Source organism: Rana temporaria, chromosome 5 (genome assembly GCF_905171775.1).
Source record: "Rana temporaria chromosome 5, aRanTem1.1, whole genome shotgun sequence".
Classification (NCBI taxonomy): domain Eukaryota; kingdom Metazoa; phylum Chordata; class Amphibia; order Anura; family Ranidae; genus Rana; species Rana temporaria.
Window position 1 is genome coordinate 139,151,600 of NC_053493.1, and position 16,767 is coordinate 139,168,366.

The window sequence follows — 16,767 nt, forward strand, 5'->3', positions numbered from 1 at the left end:
AATTATATAAAACTATCCCCTATTTTGTAGACGCTATAACTTTTGCGCAAACGGATCAATAAACGCTTATTGCGTTTTTTTTTACCAATAATAGGTAGGAGAATACGTATCGGCCTAAACTGAGGAAAAAAAAAAATTTATATATATTTTTGGGGGATATTTATTATAACAAAAAGTAAAAAATATTGCATTATTTTTTCAAAATTATCGCTCTATTTTTGTTTATAGCGCAAAAAAATAAAAACCGCAGAGGTGATCAAGTACCACCAAAAGAAAGCTTTATTTGTGTGAAAAAAAGGACGCCAATTTTGTTTGGGAGCCACGTTGCACTTGTCAGTTAAAGCGACGCAGTGCTGAATCGCAAAAAGTGGCCCGGTCATTTAACAACAAAATGGTCCGGGGCTTAAAGGGTCACTAAAGGAATTTTTTTTTTTAGCTGAAATGACTGTTTACAGGGCATAGAGACATAATAGTTAACTGATTCCTTTTAAAAATGATTAAAAATAGATAAAAAAAACAATCATATAATGTGCCTGCAGTGTAGTTTCGTTTTTGTTGTTGTTTCCTGGTTCTCTGATGTACAGAGAGCCACTAGAGGGCAGTCAGCCAATAGAGAGCAGTGATACTTTGTCTAAAACTCCTCAGCACCAATCCAGTTTCGTTTTACACACAATAATCACATTAGTGACCACCGTGAGAAATCTCCCAGCACTGTGGTTATCAGGAAACAGGCAACCAGGAAGTGTCCAGAACAGAGAGGATTTACAGCAACATTAAAAGCAAAAACGAACAATGAGGACATGAAACCAGGACTGCAGTAAGGTAAAGGAAGCTATTTAGCTAAAAAAAAAAATTCCTTTAGTGACCCTTTAAGTGGTTAAAAAAAAAAAACATACCTGTGTCTTTACCCTTTTTTTTTTTTTCCTCCTCAGATTGCTGCAGTTACACCGAGGAGTGGTGAGCACAGACCCTGAACTTCCAGATGAGTTATTGTATGGTAGAGCTGGCTACCTGTATGCATTGCTTTACGTAAACTCTGAGATTGGTCCCGATACCGTACCTCAGGCTACTATTAAAGAGGTTAGTGTTTTTTTTTTTCTCTCTCTTTTAATAATTTAATATTTAAACACTTTAAATAGAACTGCAGGATGTTGGTCTATGTATGTATTCAGACTGGTTAAATTGATCTAATGATAAATATTCCCCTGCGCACCAGAAATCAAGACGGAGCATGGAAATGTCTGCCTAGCAAGATTATTTTGCACCCCAAAAAATCCAGACTTGTGGGAGCGTCAATCTCATGTAATTGAGTGCAATGACATTTTAATAATCTGATCTGGAGCCCATCAATTTTGCTTTGGCATGCATGATATGTAGGGTGCTCCTGTATACAGACATTCTTCAGCAGTTCTTTAACCACTTAAAGGGGTTGTAAAGGTAATTTCCCCCCCCCCCCCCCCCTAAATAGCTTCCTTTACCTTTAGTGCAGTCCTCCTTCACTTACCTCATTCTTCCTTTTTGCTTTTAAATGTCCTTATTTCTTCTGAGAAATCTCACTTCCTGTTCTTCTGCCTGTAACTACACACAGTAATGCAAGGCTTTCTCCCTGGTGTGGAGTATAGTGCTCGCCCCCTCCCTTGGACTACAGGAGAGTCAGGACGCTCTCTACGTTGCAGATAGAGAAAAGAGCTGTGTTAGTGGGCGTCCTGACTCTCCTGTATTCCAGGGGAGGGGGCGAGCACGACACTCCACACCAGGAAGAAAGCCTTGCATTACTGTGTGGAGTTACAGACAGAAGAACAGGAAGTGAGGATTTCTCAGAAGAAATAAGGACATTTAAAAGCAAAATGGAAGGATGAGGTAAGTGAAGGAGGACTGCACTAAGGTAAAGGAAGCTATTTAGGAAAAACAATTGTACCTTTACAACCCCTTTAATAGTATCATTAATTCTGATGGCAATTTGTTCATTGAGCATTATCCAAGACACCTTTCGCCTATAGAGTGAGATACACACTGAGGTATTTTTCCAGGACCCGGCTATAGTATGTTTTTTTGCAGCTAAAAGCATAAAAAAGATCAATCGCTGCTTAGAGCAGGGGAGGTGCTCAACCGCCCCATTTAATAGAGCAATACGAGGCTTTTGGGGAATCGGGTTTTCCGAAACCTTCCATGGCGTAGCAAAAACCTTGTTCCAAAAACACCGTAACTTCAGACATTTCCACCATACATGATACATAGTGCCAAACAAATGGCACCCACGAAAACATAGGGTTGAGGAAGACTGATAAAGCCTCGACAAGCGAGAGGGCACGGCATGCAATTTTAGGGTGTTTTTTTTAGGTAAAATACCTTCATATTTGTACTTTATCTCTGTATTCAGCTGTTTTGCTAGAGTTTCAGTTAAATTATTAGGGGGCAACTCAAAGATAATCTAAATGAGCAATGGGGTATGTCGATAACATTGACCTTTTGCATGCCCAATCATTGGGTCCACTGCTTGAATGTCTATGTCTGCAATTTCTTGGCCTGCAGCCAGGGGCGAACTGACAACTCATGGGGCCCCCGGGCAATAGAATATTATGGGGCCCCCGGGCTTACAGATGGCCACCACGCCAGGAGGCAGTGCAGAGGCGGGGCAGCTAAAATCTCAGGATTTTCACATCAAAAGCATGTCGGTTTCGGACATATCAGGGACAGATGTAAAAAAAAACACAGATTTTTACATACTGTCCTTGTTTTTTTTAGCCTGGCAACCCTGATGGGGCCCCCTAGAGGCATGGGGCCCTCGGGCCTCAATGGTCAGTCTGCCCCTGCCTGCAGCCTCTACCTTTGTATTCTTTACAAGCAGATAATGACACACACCTACTTTTGTCAAAATCTCTGCAATCCATGTGCACAGGTTGGGGTTCCTGAAAGTAAGTTTGGGTATTTAAAGTGGTTGTAAAGGTAGAAGGTTTTTTTACCTTAATGCTTTCTATGCATTAAGGGAAAAAACATTCTGTGTGCAGCTTCCTGACCCAAGCCCCCTCCTATACTTCCCGGATCTCAATCCAGCGCTGTTCTTGAGATCAGGGGCTCTTTCTGCTCACTCTCTCCTCACAGGGCAGATTGATGGCAGCAGAAGCCATTGGTTCCTGCTAGTCAATCGAATCCTGTGGCAGGGGTTAATGCCGCATACACACGATCAGTCCAATCCGATGAGAACGGACCGATTTAATCGGATAACCAATGAAGCTGACTGATGGTCCGTCGCGCCTACACACCATTGGTTAAAAAACCGATTGTGTCAGAACGCGGTGACGTAAAACACGACGTGCTGAAAAAAACGAAGTTCAATGCTTCCAAGCATGCGTCGACTTGATTCTGAGCATGCGTGGATTTTTAACCGATGGTTGTGCCTACTAACGATCGGTTTTGACCTATCGGTTTGCTTTTTTTTTAACCGATGGTTAAATAACCGATGGCGCCCACACACGATCGGTTTTGACCGATGAAAACGGTCCATCAGACCATTCTCATCGGTTTAACCTATCGTGTGTACGCGGCATAAGACACACTGTCTGAGTTAATAGGTGCGGGCATTGAGCCTACAGGTGTGCAACCATTGGTAGCGACTTTGTATGGTGGCACAACGAGACGAGGAGAAGCCAAGACCACCGGCACAGGACCTGAGAGGAGGGGGAATTGGGGCTGCTGTGTGCAATACCATTGCACAGAGCAGAGCAGAACGGTGATTACTGATCGATTGCATTTCATTGAAAGAACAAGCAGCTGGGAATGGGAGGGTGGATGATGCAGGGTGTGTGCTAATGAGATCAGCTGGTCAACTCCTTCCTGTGTTATAACCTACAGTCTGTAAGGATGCAAGCCAGAAGCAATAGATGCTGTTGGAATTATGGATTGAGGACAGTAAGGTACGTGTCTGTAGATTTTATGGAAAGCTTTGATATTTTTGCAAAAATAGTACATGAATGCTATATTGGTACACAGGGGAGCTGGAATTTAGAAGAAAAAAAAAAACGTGAACTTAGCCTTTTAAATGTGCTTTCTAGATTCAGAAGTGTACCAGAGTATCCAGTCATTTATTTGTCATGTCAGTCATAGTTTTCTTATGCTCCGTCTTTGCCATTATTTTATCTGTCGATGGCAAATTGGTTTTTTTTCAGGCCATGTGAGATGTATATAGGTCATAACAGAATGAAAAGTAATTGCATTTCTGTTGCAGTGATATAATCATCTGATTACCAGAGATATTTGTTTTGTAAGCTGGTGCTGCACTTCATATTGTCATATAGAAATTGTCTGTTAAAGCGGGAGTTCACCCATAAAAAAATGTTTACCCTTAGATTTATGCTCATTTTGTCTAGGGGAATCGGCTAGTTGTTTTAAAATCAAAGCTGTACTTACCGTTGTAGAGAGCGATCTTCTCCGCCGCTTCCGGGTATGGTCTTCGGGACTGGGCGTTCCTATTTTGATTGACAGTCTTCCGACAGGCTTCCTACGGTCGCATCCATCGCGTCACGAGTAGCCGAAAGAAGCCGAACGTCGGTGCGGCTCTATACTGCGCCTGCGCACCGACGTTCGGCTACTTTCGGAAAATCGTGACGCGATGGATGCGACCGTCGGAAGCCTGTCGGAAGACTGTCAATCAAAATAGGAACGCCCAGTCCCGCAGCCCATACCCGAAAGCGGCGGAGAAGATCGCTCTCTACAACGGTAAGTACAGCTTTGATTTTAAAACAACTAGCCGATTCCCCTAGACAAAATGAGCAGGAATCTAAGGTTAAAAAAATTTATTTCCGGGTGAACCTCCACTTTAAGGCCCCATTGTTTCTTCCTAAGTATTTCCTGGAAATGTAAAATATGGTCAAAAAGAGCTTTTTTTTCCCGAAATGATTTTTTTTTTTTTTATCTTTTTATATTCACTTAAAAGCATATCCAAACACACAAAGACAAACTTCTTTATTCATTGCAACTTCACAGTTTTTAGGCGAAAAAAAAACATTTTCTGCTAATATAAATGCATCCGTATGCAACAAAAGAGAGGATGGATGGGTGGTTCTGTAGTCCTAACAAACTTCCTGTCCTAGGGAGACGACACTACTCCCTCATAGATATATTACACTGAGTAAATGTTGTCAACCTAGGACAGGAAGTGTGTTAATTGCAATATTACCAAGTGAACTGCAGAGAGTGCTGAAGAGTCAGGTGTGTGCCAGGAGACACTCTGGTATAAGGTAGGAATCTGCCTCTTTTTTTTATATAGCACAGACATTGGGAAACAGTTATTTTACAGAGGGGATTTTATGGTTATACTGTAGTTATGATGGCAGCAGAAAGGGGGGACTGGAGAGTGGATGGAGCCGACAGGCAGGAAGTGAGGGGGGTGAGCTGAGAGGAGAGCTGCGTATGGCGGAGGCATGTAAACTGACGACGGTGTCAGGGCTCAGCAGCCTTGATCTACCATGGTCCGTTTACAGGGCAGGATCAGCCAGGTATTTTAGGTGATAAAAGGGTCCAAATGACACGGCACAATCACTGTGCTGTTATTCATGCTTTAAGGCCGGGTTCACACTGGAACACACAGCGGCTCACAGCAGGAGTCCGGTGTGTCTCCATTGATTGTTTCAGGGTCTTATTTCAGCTTGAATTTTGGGCTGATTTTGGACCTGAAACGGAACAAAAGATGCACAGGGCTCCTATGGAAGCCGCTGTGAAGATGTGTGAACTGGCTCTATAGAAAGCCTGTCACGTTTTTCTGCTGGCGAATTGGATGTAGAGAAACCCACTTCCAATTAGCTTTTTTTTTTTTTTGGGTAACAAGTGTTTTAAGAGACATATGTCACATGGTTCTGTGTGGGGTGGGGAGAGGAGGAAGGATTATAATGTATTTTTTTTTCTTTAATCATGCAGTAAATTGATGATTATTTTATACTGATGTCTCCTTCCGTGTGCCAAACAGATAGATAGATAGATAGATAGATAGATAGATAGATAGATAGATAGATAGATAGATAGATAGATAGATAGATAGATAGATAGATAGATAGATAGAGATATATATATATATATCTCTATCTATCTATTATATTATATTAGCTTTATCTCTATCTCAATCAAAAGCGTGACAATTTAATTCCAGGAATGGCTGCAGTGAAGCACTATGATGGTGTGTTTTGACATCTTCTAACTTGTACTTGCCTGGGTCACAGACCAGTTCACTCAGTCTTTACGGAAAAGTAGAAGAAATAACGTTTTGTGCTGTTGGCTGAAAATTAGTGACTGGAATCTAGAGCAGCGAATTAACATCAAGTTTAGCATAAAAATTGGCAAAAGTGTGAGTGAAACTTTATCTCTGTTGTTACAACAGACTTATGGCGAACATTCCAGGAAGTGATCAAGTGTTTTGGAATGGCATTGGTGGTTTAAAGGATTAACTTTTGCAAAAAATAAACAATGAATGCACTTTTTTTGCAGGTACAAAAATATGCATTTTTTTTTTCTTAGGGTCAGGGACCTGTAAAGCATTGCACCTACGATCAGCAGATCATGGGTGTAACGCCATGGTCTTGCAGACTGTTTTTGTAGCTGTCTACTGATACCTCCGATACGGGCAGGCAGTTGTATTCTGACAGGAAGCTCAGTGAACTACTTAGAGCAGGGGTCTCAAACTAGCGGCCCTCCAGCTGTTGCGAAACTACAAGTGCCATCATGCCTCTGCCTGTGGGAATCATGCTTGTAACTGTCAGCCTTGCAATACCTCATGGGACTTGTAGTTTTGCAACAGCTGCAGGGCCACCAGTTTGAGACTCCTGACTTAGAGTGATCAACGGCACCCTGAGTATTTACTTGAGAACTTTGCGACCTTGTAGTTTTCCCATTCGCAGAGCAGGCCTGCATGGTCACTTTTTTTTTTTTTTTATGGTTGTGACAGCGGGAGGAGAAGATCCTCAGCTTGCTGTCAAAACCGGGATTGGGGGAGGCGGTGGGGTTTGTGCATTTGTAATATGTTACACCCTGAATATGGGTGTAATGTGTAACATATTCCGAAAGGTGAACTTATCCTCTAACCACTTGCCGACCAGCTCACGTACATTTACTGCGGCAGGTAGGCTCTCCTGAGCAAACCGACAAACTTGTACGTCAGTCTGTGCAAGGAGGATAGCGGGCGCATGGGTCACCGGCGATCCCTGTGTACAGAGGCAGAACGGGGAACTGCCTGTGTAAACAAGCCGATTCTCCGTTCTGCCTAATGACATGTCGGAGATCTACTGTTCCCAGTGATCAGGAGTACTGATCTGTAATGTTTCTGGCAGCTAATCCCCCCTACAGTTAAAACACACCCAGGGAACACACTTAACCCCTTGCTCGTCCCCTAGTGTTAACCCCTTCTTTGCCAGTGTTATTTATACATTGATCAGTGCATTTTTATAGCATTGATCAATGTAGTTACCGTATGTCACTGGTCCCCAATCCAACAAAAAATGTTTAGTTTGCTGCCATTACCGGTAAAAACAATAAAAAAAAATCCCTGAATCTATCCCGTAGTTTGTAGATGCAATAACTTTTGCACAAACAATACGCCTATTGCGTTTTTTTTTTTTTTTTTTTCGAAAATTTGTAGAATATATATCCTCCTAAACTGATGAATACATTTATACAAAGGAGAACAAGAAAGAGGGACTTTAAATGAAGTACGCGGAGGGTCAATTCTTGTGTAGAGTTATAATCAACATATATATAATATGCGTAAAAGATTAGGACATTTCTCTCATAATAATTCATATTCAATAGAAAATAAATATATTACACATATAATGAAATACCTGCATAGAGGTAGATATTCTGTTCATACATTATGTAATTGTTTATATTCCAACCACGTACTATCAAATTTTGGGCGTTTCTATATATATCATGTGCGATCCATTTTTTTGTTTGATTTTTTTATTTTATTTTTATTTTTCTCCTTTTCTCTCCTGTGGCCCCCAGGGGAAGGGGTCAGGGGAGAGGTCTCTTTTATTTGAAAGTGGAGAAGGGAAGGCTTGAATAAGGAAGAATATATATGTAGCAATATGGAAGGAATGGATTCCAGGTTAATAATCATAGTAATATGTATTACTAGGCATATTTTATGGCTTTAAATTTAAAATTGTATTTGAGATGCTGTTGGGGTGTGTGTGTGTGTGTGTGTGTGTGTGTGTGTGTGTGTGTGTGTGTGTGTGTGTGTGTGTATGTATGTGTGTGTGTGTGTATGTATATATATATATATATATATATATATATATATATATATATATATATATATATATATATATATATATATATATATATATATATATATATATATATATATATATATATATATATATATATATATATATATATATATACATACACACATATATATATATATATATATATATATATATATATATATATATATATATATATATATATATATATATATATATATATATATATATATATATAAATAAATAAGTGTGTGTTTCCTTCAGATGGCTAGATTTGTTCTCTACTTTAATATAGGTTGATTCCTTTTCTTGCTACTGTATTATATTGTTTATATGTTTTGTTATAACTGAAAAATATTGAATAAAGAATTCTATTTAAAAAAAATATATTTTACTCTATGCAGGTATTATATTTTTACTAAGTTAAAGCGGAGCTCCACCCTAAAGTGGAACTTCCGCTCATCGGAACCCCCCCCCCCCCCCCCTCCGGTGTCACATTTGACACCTTTCAGGGGGGTGCAGATATCTAAAGACCAGTATTTGCACCCACTTCCAGCCACACAGTCTGCGGGTAGAACGTCAGATCCCGTTAACCCCGCCCCCCCCCGTGGTGTTCTGGGAAACGCTCAGCTCCCAGAACACAGCGGGGACCAGTTAGCACGGCGCACACGACTCGCGCATGCGCCGTAGGGAACCGGGCAGTGAAGCCGGAGCGCTTCACTTCCTGGTTCCCTCCCCAAAGATGACGTTGGGGGCAGCAGAGTGACGAGCGATCGCTCGTCCTCTGCTGCCGATGGCGCTGGACTCCAGGACGGGTAAGTGTCCTGATATTAAAAGTCAGCAGCTGCAGTATTTGTAGCTGCTGGCTTTTAATACTTTTTTTTTTGGCGGACATCCGCTTTAATTTTCTATCGAATACGAATTATTATGAGACAAATGTCCTAATCGTTTACGCATTTTTATAGATATGTTAATTATACCTCCACACAACACTTGACCCTCCGCGTACTTTGGGCCAGATCCACAGCCAGCGAGCGCAACTTAAATGTTCAGATTTAAGTTACACCGCCGCAAAATTTCTACCTAAGTGCCCGATCCACAAAGCGCTTACCTAGAAATTTGCAGCGGTGTAACTTAAATCTGTCCGGCGCAAGGCGGGCCCAATCTAATGGGGCGAGTCCCATTCAAATTAGGCGCGCTCCCGCGCCGGACGTACTGCGCATGCTCCCGACGCTATTTTCCCGACGTGCTTTGCGCGGATTTACGTTGCGCTGAGTTTTGAGAATCGCGACGGGTGTAAAAGAAACAAAAAGAGTTGCAGCGGGAAAAAAAAAAAATTTGACAGCGACGCGGGATAGAAGGGTATACTTTTACATGGTGTACTAAGTTTACACTTTGTAAAAGCAGCCCTAATTTTGCGACGGCAAACTAACACTTACGGAGAAATAACGAAGGGAAAAAGCTTTGTGGATCTCCGTAAGTGCTAATTTGCATACCCGACGCGGAATTTCGACGAGAAATGCCCCCAGCGGCGGCCGCGGTACTGCATCCTAAGATCCGACAGTGTAAAACTATTACACCTGCCGGATCTTAGGAATATCTATGCGTAACTGATTCTATGAATCAGTCGCATAGATAGAAACAGGGATACGACGGCGTATCAGCAGATACGCCTGCGTATCCCTTTTGTGGATCTGGCCCTTTGTGTCCCGCTTCCCTGTTCTCCCTTGTATAATTTAATAGGGATGGAGGCTGATGACAGCTTTTAGAGATGATGAATATATGTGTTTTTTATATTTTGTTTTCTTGGATCTGTATTATAGCAGAAAGTTTAAAAAAAAAAAAAAAAAAATTCTATTATTTGGAGACAGGACCTGTTTTACCATAAAATTCTTTGAAAAAGGGATTGTTGATTTATGTCTGACAAGTATACAAAATACAGTATAGCTGGCTGTCTGCTCTGTTGGCATTTTTACAAATGGACTGGCATGGTGGCGAGGTGTCAGAGGCAGAAAGCCACTAGATTTTTATTTCTTTTTCTGTATGGAGAAAAGGGCAAATTTCAGCTTTGCTAACATGTTACATCAGCATGCGAGCAGTTTCCTTTGTCACAATGGTACTGTGGGGATCGGTGTGAGAGTCAGCGTGAGATGCAGAATGTCCTCTGGGTTTTTTTTTTTTGCCAGAGTGAAAAAAGTCAACAAGTGTCAGCTCTGCCGACAATAAAATACAAGCTGGCATTCTTGACCTTGTCCTAAAAAGCCCGAATCTAAGAGCCCCGTACTGCAGACAGATCCCACGCTAAAGACTTTTATGCTGAATTGCAGATGGTGGGAAAGCCGTTTACTGGATCAGAAGGGATAATGAGGTTGTCTGCCAATAAAGTAGCAAAAAGACATGGTGACATAAGTGTCATGGATCAGAGAACAGCAATCTGCCACTGATCGGCACAGTCAGCTAAGCAGATTGATTCAACAATCCTTAATTTTCATAATTCACTGCTGGCATCAAAATCACAATACTTGACGCAAAGTTTTGCCAGGTTAAATATATTTAAAAAAAAAAAAACGAAAAAAAAAAAAATGTTTTTATTTATTATTTTTTTGTTTTTCTTTTTGACTTTAGCTTGTCGATGCCATCCTAGAGTCTGGGAAAAACTTATCAAAAGAAGAGAATAAGACTGAGCGGTGTCCACTGCTGTATCAGTGGCACAAGAAGCAGTATGTAGGGGCAGCACATGGACTTGCTGGTATCTACTACATGCTCATGCAGGTAAGTCATTCAGCTTTTGCTTAGAAAAATTAAAGGGGTTGTAAAGGAATTTTTTATTTTTTTCATAATAAGCACCCTTTACCTGCAGACATTTCTCTTTTCACTTCCTCATTGTTTGTTTTTGCTCAGAAGTTGCTCTATTTCTTCTTTGTTCTGTTCACTTTTTGCTTGTCTGATTGTAACTCGCCACCGTGAAGGGAGGCTTTACTGCGGTGGTCAGTGACGTGCTCGCCCCCTCCTGGGAACTACATCTGTGTGGCAGGACGCTCTCTACGTGTTAGAGACTTCAAGGAGGTGTCAATTACTGGGCGTGCCACAATGCATACTGGGAAATGTAGTTCTTACATGAGCGAGCGATGCAAACCAGGAAGTGAATGCGAGAACAGAAACTAGAATGCCGGAGGTGATATAGATGAAGGAATTTAATAGGTATTTACTATTTTTTTTAACAGAATCATTACACTATTCTGTCTGTCTACCTTGCAGACATTAATTTTAGGCAAATTTTTTTTTTCCTTTACAACTCCTTTAACCAGTTCCCGACCCCCGCATGTACATATACGTCCACAATATGGCACGTACAGGCACATGGGCGTACATGTACGTCCTTGCCTATTAGCGGGTGGGGGGTCCGATCGGGACCCCCCCCCGCTACATGCGGAGGTCCGGTCCGCTCGGGGAGCGATCCGGGACCACGGCGCGGCTATTTGTTTATAGCCGCTCCGTCGCGATCGCTCCCCGGAGCTGAAGAACGGGGAGAGCCGTGCTTCACTGTGTCGGCGCATCGATCGCGTCATTCCCTTTATAGGGAAGACACGATCGATGACGTCATTCCTACAGCCACACCCCCCTACAGTTGTAAACACATACTAGGTGCACCCTAACTCCTACAGCGCCACCTGTGGTTAACTCCCAAACTGCAACTGTCATTTTCACAATAAAGAATGCAATTTAAATGCATTTTTTGCTGTGAAAATGACAATGGTCCCAAAAATGTGTCAAAATTGTCCGAAGTGTCCGCCATAATGTCGCAGTCACGAAAAAAATCGCTGATCGCCGCCATTAGTAGTAAAAAAAAAAAAAATTAATAAAAATGCAATAAAACTATCCCCTATTTTGTAAACGCTATAAATTTTGCGCAAACCAATTGATAAACGCTTATTGCGATTTTTTTTTTTTACTAAAAATAGGTAGAAGAATACGTATCGGCCTAAACTGAGGAAAAAAAATGTTTTTATATATGTTTTTGGAGGATATTTATTACAGCAAAAAGTAAAAAATATTGCATTTTTTTCAAAATTGTCGCTCTATTTTTGTTTATAGCGCAAAAACTAAAAACCGCAGATGTGATCAAATACCACCAAAAGAAAGCTCTATTTGTGGGGGGAAAAAGGACGCCAATTTTGTTTGGGAGCCACGTCGCACGACTGCGCAATTGTCTGTTAAAGCGACGCAGTCCCGAACTGTAAAAACACCTTGGGTCTTTAGGCTGCATATTGGTCTGGGGCTTAACTGGTTAAAAAAGAACCTTTTTCTTGGTAACCAGTAAAGTGCTTTTTTTCACAAACTAGCAACAACCTAGTTTCTTAATCTGATACCACAGAACACAGAGAGTTAGACCCCTTTCACACTGAGCCGCCCATAGTGTTGGCTATAAAACGCAGCTATTTATACCGCCGACGCTATAGGCGGGTTTGCGGTGCATTTCAGCTGCTAGCGGGGGCATTTAACCCCCGCTAGCGACAGAGAAAAGGTTAAAACCGAACGCAATGCGCTGCTGAAGCGGCGCATTGTGGGTGGGTATAGCCACGCTGTCCCATTGATTTCAATGGGAAGCCGCGGTGGAGGAGCGGTATACACACCATTCACTGGGGGCTTTCACACTGGAGCGGTGTGCTAGCAGAACGGTAAAAAAAAGACCTGCTAGCCGCATCTTTAGAGCGGAGAAGGAGCGGTGTGTTTACCGCTCCTCCTCCGCTGCTTCCCGTTGAAATCAATGGGACAGCGCGGCTATACCGCCCGCAATGCGCGGCTTCAGCAGCGCATTGCGGGGGGGGTTTAACCCTTTCTCGGCCCCTAGTGGGGGGGGGTAAATACGCCCCGCTAGCGGCCGAAATGCGCTGCAAATACGCCCATAACGTCGGTGGTAAAAATATCTGCGTTTTGCCGCTGACGCTATGGGCGGCACAGTGTCAAAGGGCTCTTGAAGCAGATTAAACAGCGCAGTGTAATCTGTCCCCCTCTAAACTGTAAAAAACCTGGCTGATCCTGCCACTTCCTGACAGGCATCCAATCACAGCACCTGTCGCTTCAGCCAATCCGGTGACAGGGTAACCAGACCCGAGCACCTGATTGGCTGAGAGGCGGGTCAGTGTTAAGGAAGCGATTTATTCGCTTTCCTAACACAACACTGTGTAAACAGCGAACGCACAGCATTGCTTCCACTGTTTACCAATTTGGAAGCCTATTAGAGCCCACGGCTCTAATCAGGTGCTTCCAAAAACACCCCCACCGCTGTAATTCAGATGTCCGGCACCCAGCAAGGGGCTGAACACCTGATTAGGGGGCGGAAGCGGCGACAATAGATAGATTTGTGCATTTCATGAATCTATCTATTGGTGATAGAGCGGTGCAAGAGATAGGGCGCCCTCTATGGACGCACAGCCACTGTAGAAGAGATATACTAGGATAGTACCAGCACTTTAAATGAACACTGAATTTTTCACATTCTTTACTGCTTAGAATGTGCAAACATTTATTTTGCAACAGTCATTCAGAGACCTATACACATTTATGAGTTCAATGCAAATTGTGTTTCGGGCCCTTACTATTATGAATGTATGTATTTACATGTATAATGTATATGGTTTTTTTTCTACAGCCCCTGGCAAAAGTAGAACAAGATACACTGACAGAACTTGTGAAGCCATGCATCGATTATGTCCGTCACAAGAAGTTTAGGTCGGGTAATTATCCTTCATCATTAAGCAATGAGACAGATCGGCTGGTGCACTGGTGTCACGGAGCTCCTGGAGTTATACACATGCTCATTCAGGCCCATAAGGTGAGTACACATTTCATGCATAAGAAAAGGTATCGGTTGTGTCTCATCAAACCACTTATTTCTAAAAGCTCAGGACTGGAGAGTGTGTGTGTGTGTGTGTGTGTGTGTGTGTGTTGTATATTATTTGCTCTAAAATCTGCCAGTAGTAACTTTAACTGGCTACAGAATAAAATCAAATAAGTAGATAATGTAAGCAAGTAAAATAATTTTAAACAATTTTTATTAATATCACTAAAATGATCCTTTTGACACTGCTGTATCAGCCTTGCAGTTCTGCGTTGGGAGGGGAGCACATTTATATACTACAAAACGAAAGGACATTGGCATAGTGTAGAGCAGGGATATGCAATTAGCGGACCTCCAGCTACAAGTCCCATGAGGCATAGCAAGACTCTGACAGCCACAAGCATGACACCCAGAGGCAGAGGCATGATGGGACTTGGAGGTCCGCTAATTGCATATCTCTGGTGTAGATCTTTGTTTAACCGCTTAACGACCGCCGCATGTAACTATACGTCGGCAAAATGGCACGGGCAGGCAGAACGGCGTGCCAGCACGTCGCTGCCTTTCCGCGGGTCAGTGGTCCGATCGGGACCCCCCCCCCCCCCCCCGGTACATGCGGCAGTCCGTAAGCCTCAGGGAGCGATCCGGGATGAGGGCGCGGCTATTCGTTTCTAGCCGCCCCCTCGCGATCGCTCCTCAGAGCTGAAGAACGGGGAGAGTCGTATGTAAACACGGCTTCCCCGTGCTTCACTGTGGCGGCTGCATCGATCGTGTGATCCCTTTTATAGGGAGACACGATCGATGACGTCAGACCTACAGCCACACCCCCCTACAGTTGTAAACACACACTAGGTGAAACATAACTCCTTCAGCGCCCCCTATGGTTAACTCCCAAACTGCAACTGTCATTTTCACAATAAACAATGCAATTTAAATGCATTTATTGCTGTGAAAATGACAGTGGTCCCAAAAATGTGTCAAAATTGTCCGAAGTGTCCGCCATAATGTCGCAGTCACGAAAAAAATCGCTGATCGCCACCATTAGTAGTAAAAAAATAAAAATAAAAATGCAATAAAACTATCCCCTATTTTGTAAACACTATAAATTTTGCGCAAACGAATTGATAAACGCGTATTGCGATTTTCTTTACCAAAAATAGGTAGAAGAATACGTATCGGCCTAAACTGAGGACATTTTTTTTATATATGTTTTTGGGGGATATTTATTATAGCGGAAAGTAAAAAATATTGAATTTTTTTCAAAATTGTCGCTCTATTTTTGTTTATAGCGCAAAAAATAAAAACCACAGAGGTGATCAAATACCACCAAAAGAAAGCTCTATTTGTGGGGAAAAAAGGACGTCAATTTTGTTTGGGAGCTACGTCGCACAACCGCGCAATTGTCAAAGCGACGCAGTGCCGAATCGCAAAACCTGGCCTGGGCATTTAGCTGCCTAAAGGTCCGGGGCTTAAGTGGTTAATAGTAAAACTTGGGGGGGGGGGGGGGCTGGTTTGCTAATGTCCATAAAAGACCTACTTTCTGGAGCTCCTGGCCCATGTTACTGCACATGGAAGCATAAAATCTCTTGTTTTCAGTACTATGAGCAAGTGCAGTAAGAAGAATCCGCAGGGCACCAGCAGCCACAAAAGAGCAAAGGCACCTTTTTCCACAGGCGTGGAAAAAGTAGAGCCTCCTGTCATTTCCTTTGCTATGATGCCTGCATGTGAGGACTCCAAAGCTTATTCCCTACCATCTCCCTGGATCAGCAAAGTGGATATACAACTCGTCATCCTTGAGAATCCACAAATTCTGGAAGTAAGGGGGTAATGCAAGAAATTCATGCCTTCCAAAAAAGTATGTCTCCCTACTAAGCAGGGCCCTACGGTACATGTTTTGGAACATGAAGGATAACCACAAACGATATGGAGGAGCTTTGTAGTGGTCTCATGATTAAGTGAGGCAGGGCTCCTGTCAATCCTCACCCTGCACACAGAACATCAAATGGGGGCAACCCAGTCTAAAATGTAAAGAAACCTAAAAGTTACTTATCAATGGAAAACCTGAGCCTGGGACAATGCACACGACTGCCTTGATGAAATAAACTCAACATCGGATGTCCCCCCAAAGATTCTCCCCCATCACGTCAGAGTCCCCCCTTCACCACAGAGGCCATCATTGCATCAAAGTCCCCTGAGAGCCCCTCTTCACATTGGAGTCTCCCCTTCCCATCAGAGTCCCCCATCACCACAGAGTCCTCCCATTGCCAAGTCCTGTCACCCATCTCTGATCCAGGGCAAACTGGGTCTAGTGCTCTCAACATCCCAGGAGAACCCAAGTGGCATCCCAAGGTGCTGTGGCACCATAGTTGAGAATCGTTGACCTAGAGGACCAAAACAAGAGTAATATTTGCTTGACGGGTATCCAGGAGGCTACATGCCAGATGACCTATTCCCAACTGTTTAGGGTATCAAGAGATGTACTCTGCTGAATTAACTTCTTCACGTAGAAGGAGGCGATTCCGCTTAAAGCGAGAGAAAAGGGGGATGTTGACTTTGATGGAATGCAGATCGGTCTACCCAGATATGTCTAAGGCTCCATTCACACCTAGGTGTTTTGTCGCCTGTAGCGCGACGCTATTGCAGCCTGAAATACGCTGGAGGGGTGATTTAACA

General features: G+C 42.7%; 1 protein-coding gene across 1 annotated transcript in view; it reads left to right on the plus strand.

Moving 5' to 3' along the window:
• The window catches only part of LANCL2 (LanC like 2), a 76,568-nt gene that overhangs the window by 40,146 nt on the left and 19,655 nt on the right, over positions 1–16,767 (plus strand). The window contains exons 4-6 of the mRNA XM_040353168.1: positions 933–1,080; positions 10,881–11,027; positions 13,909–14,091. Coding sequence (XP_040209102.1) covers positions 933–1,080; positions 10,881–11,027; positions 13,909–14,091 — 478 coding nt within the window. The remainder of the gene's footprint in view (positions 1–932; positions 1,081–10,880; positions 11,028–13,908; positions 14,092–16,767) is intronic.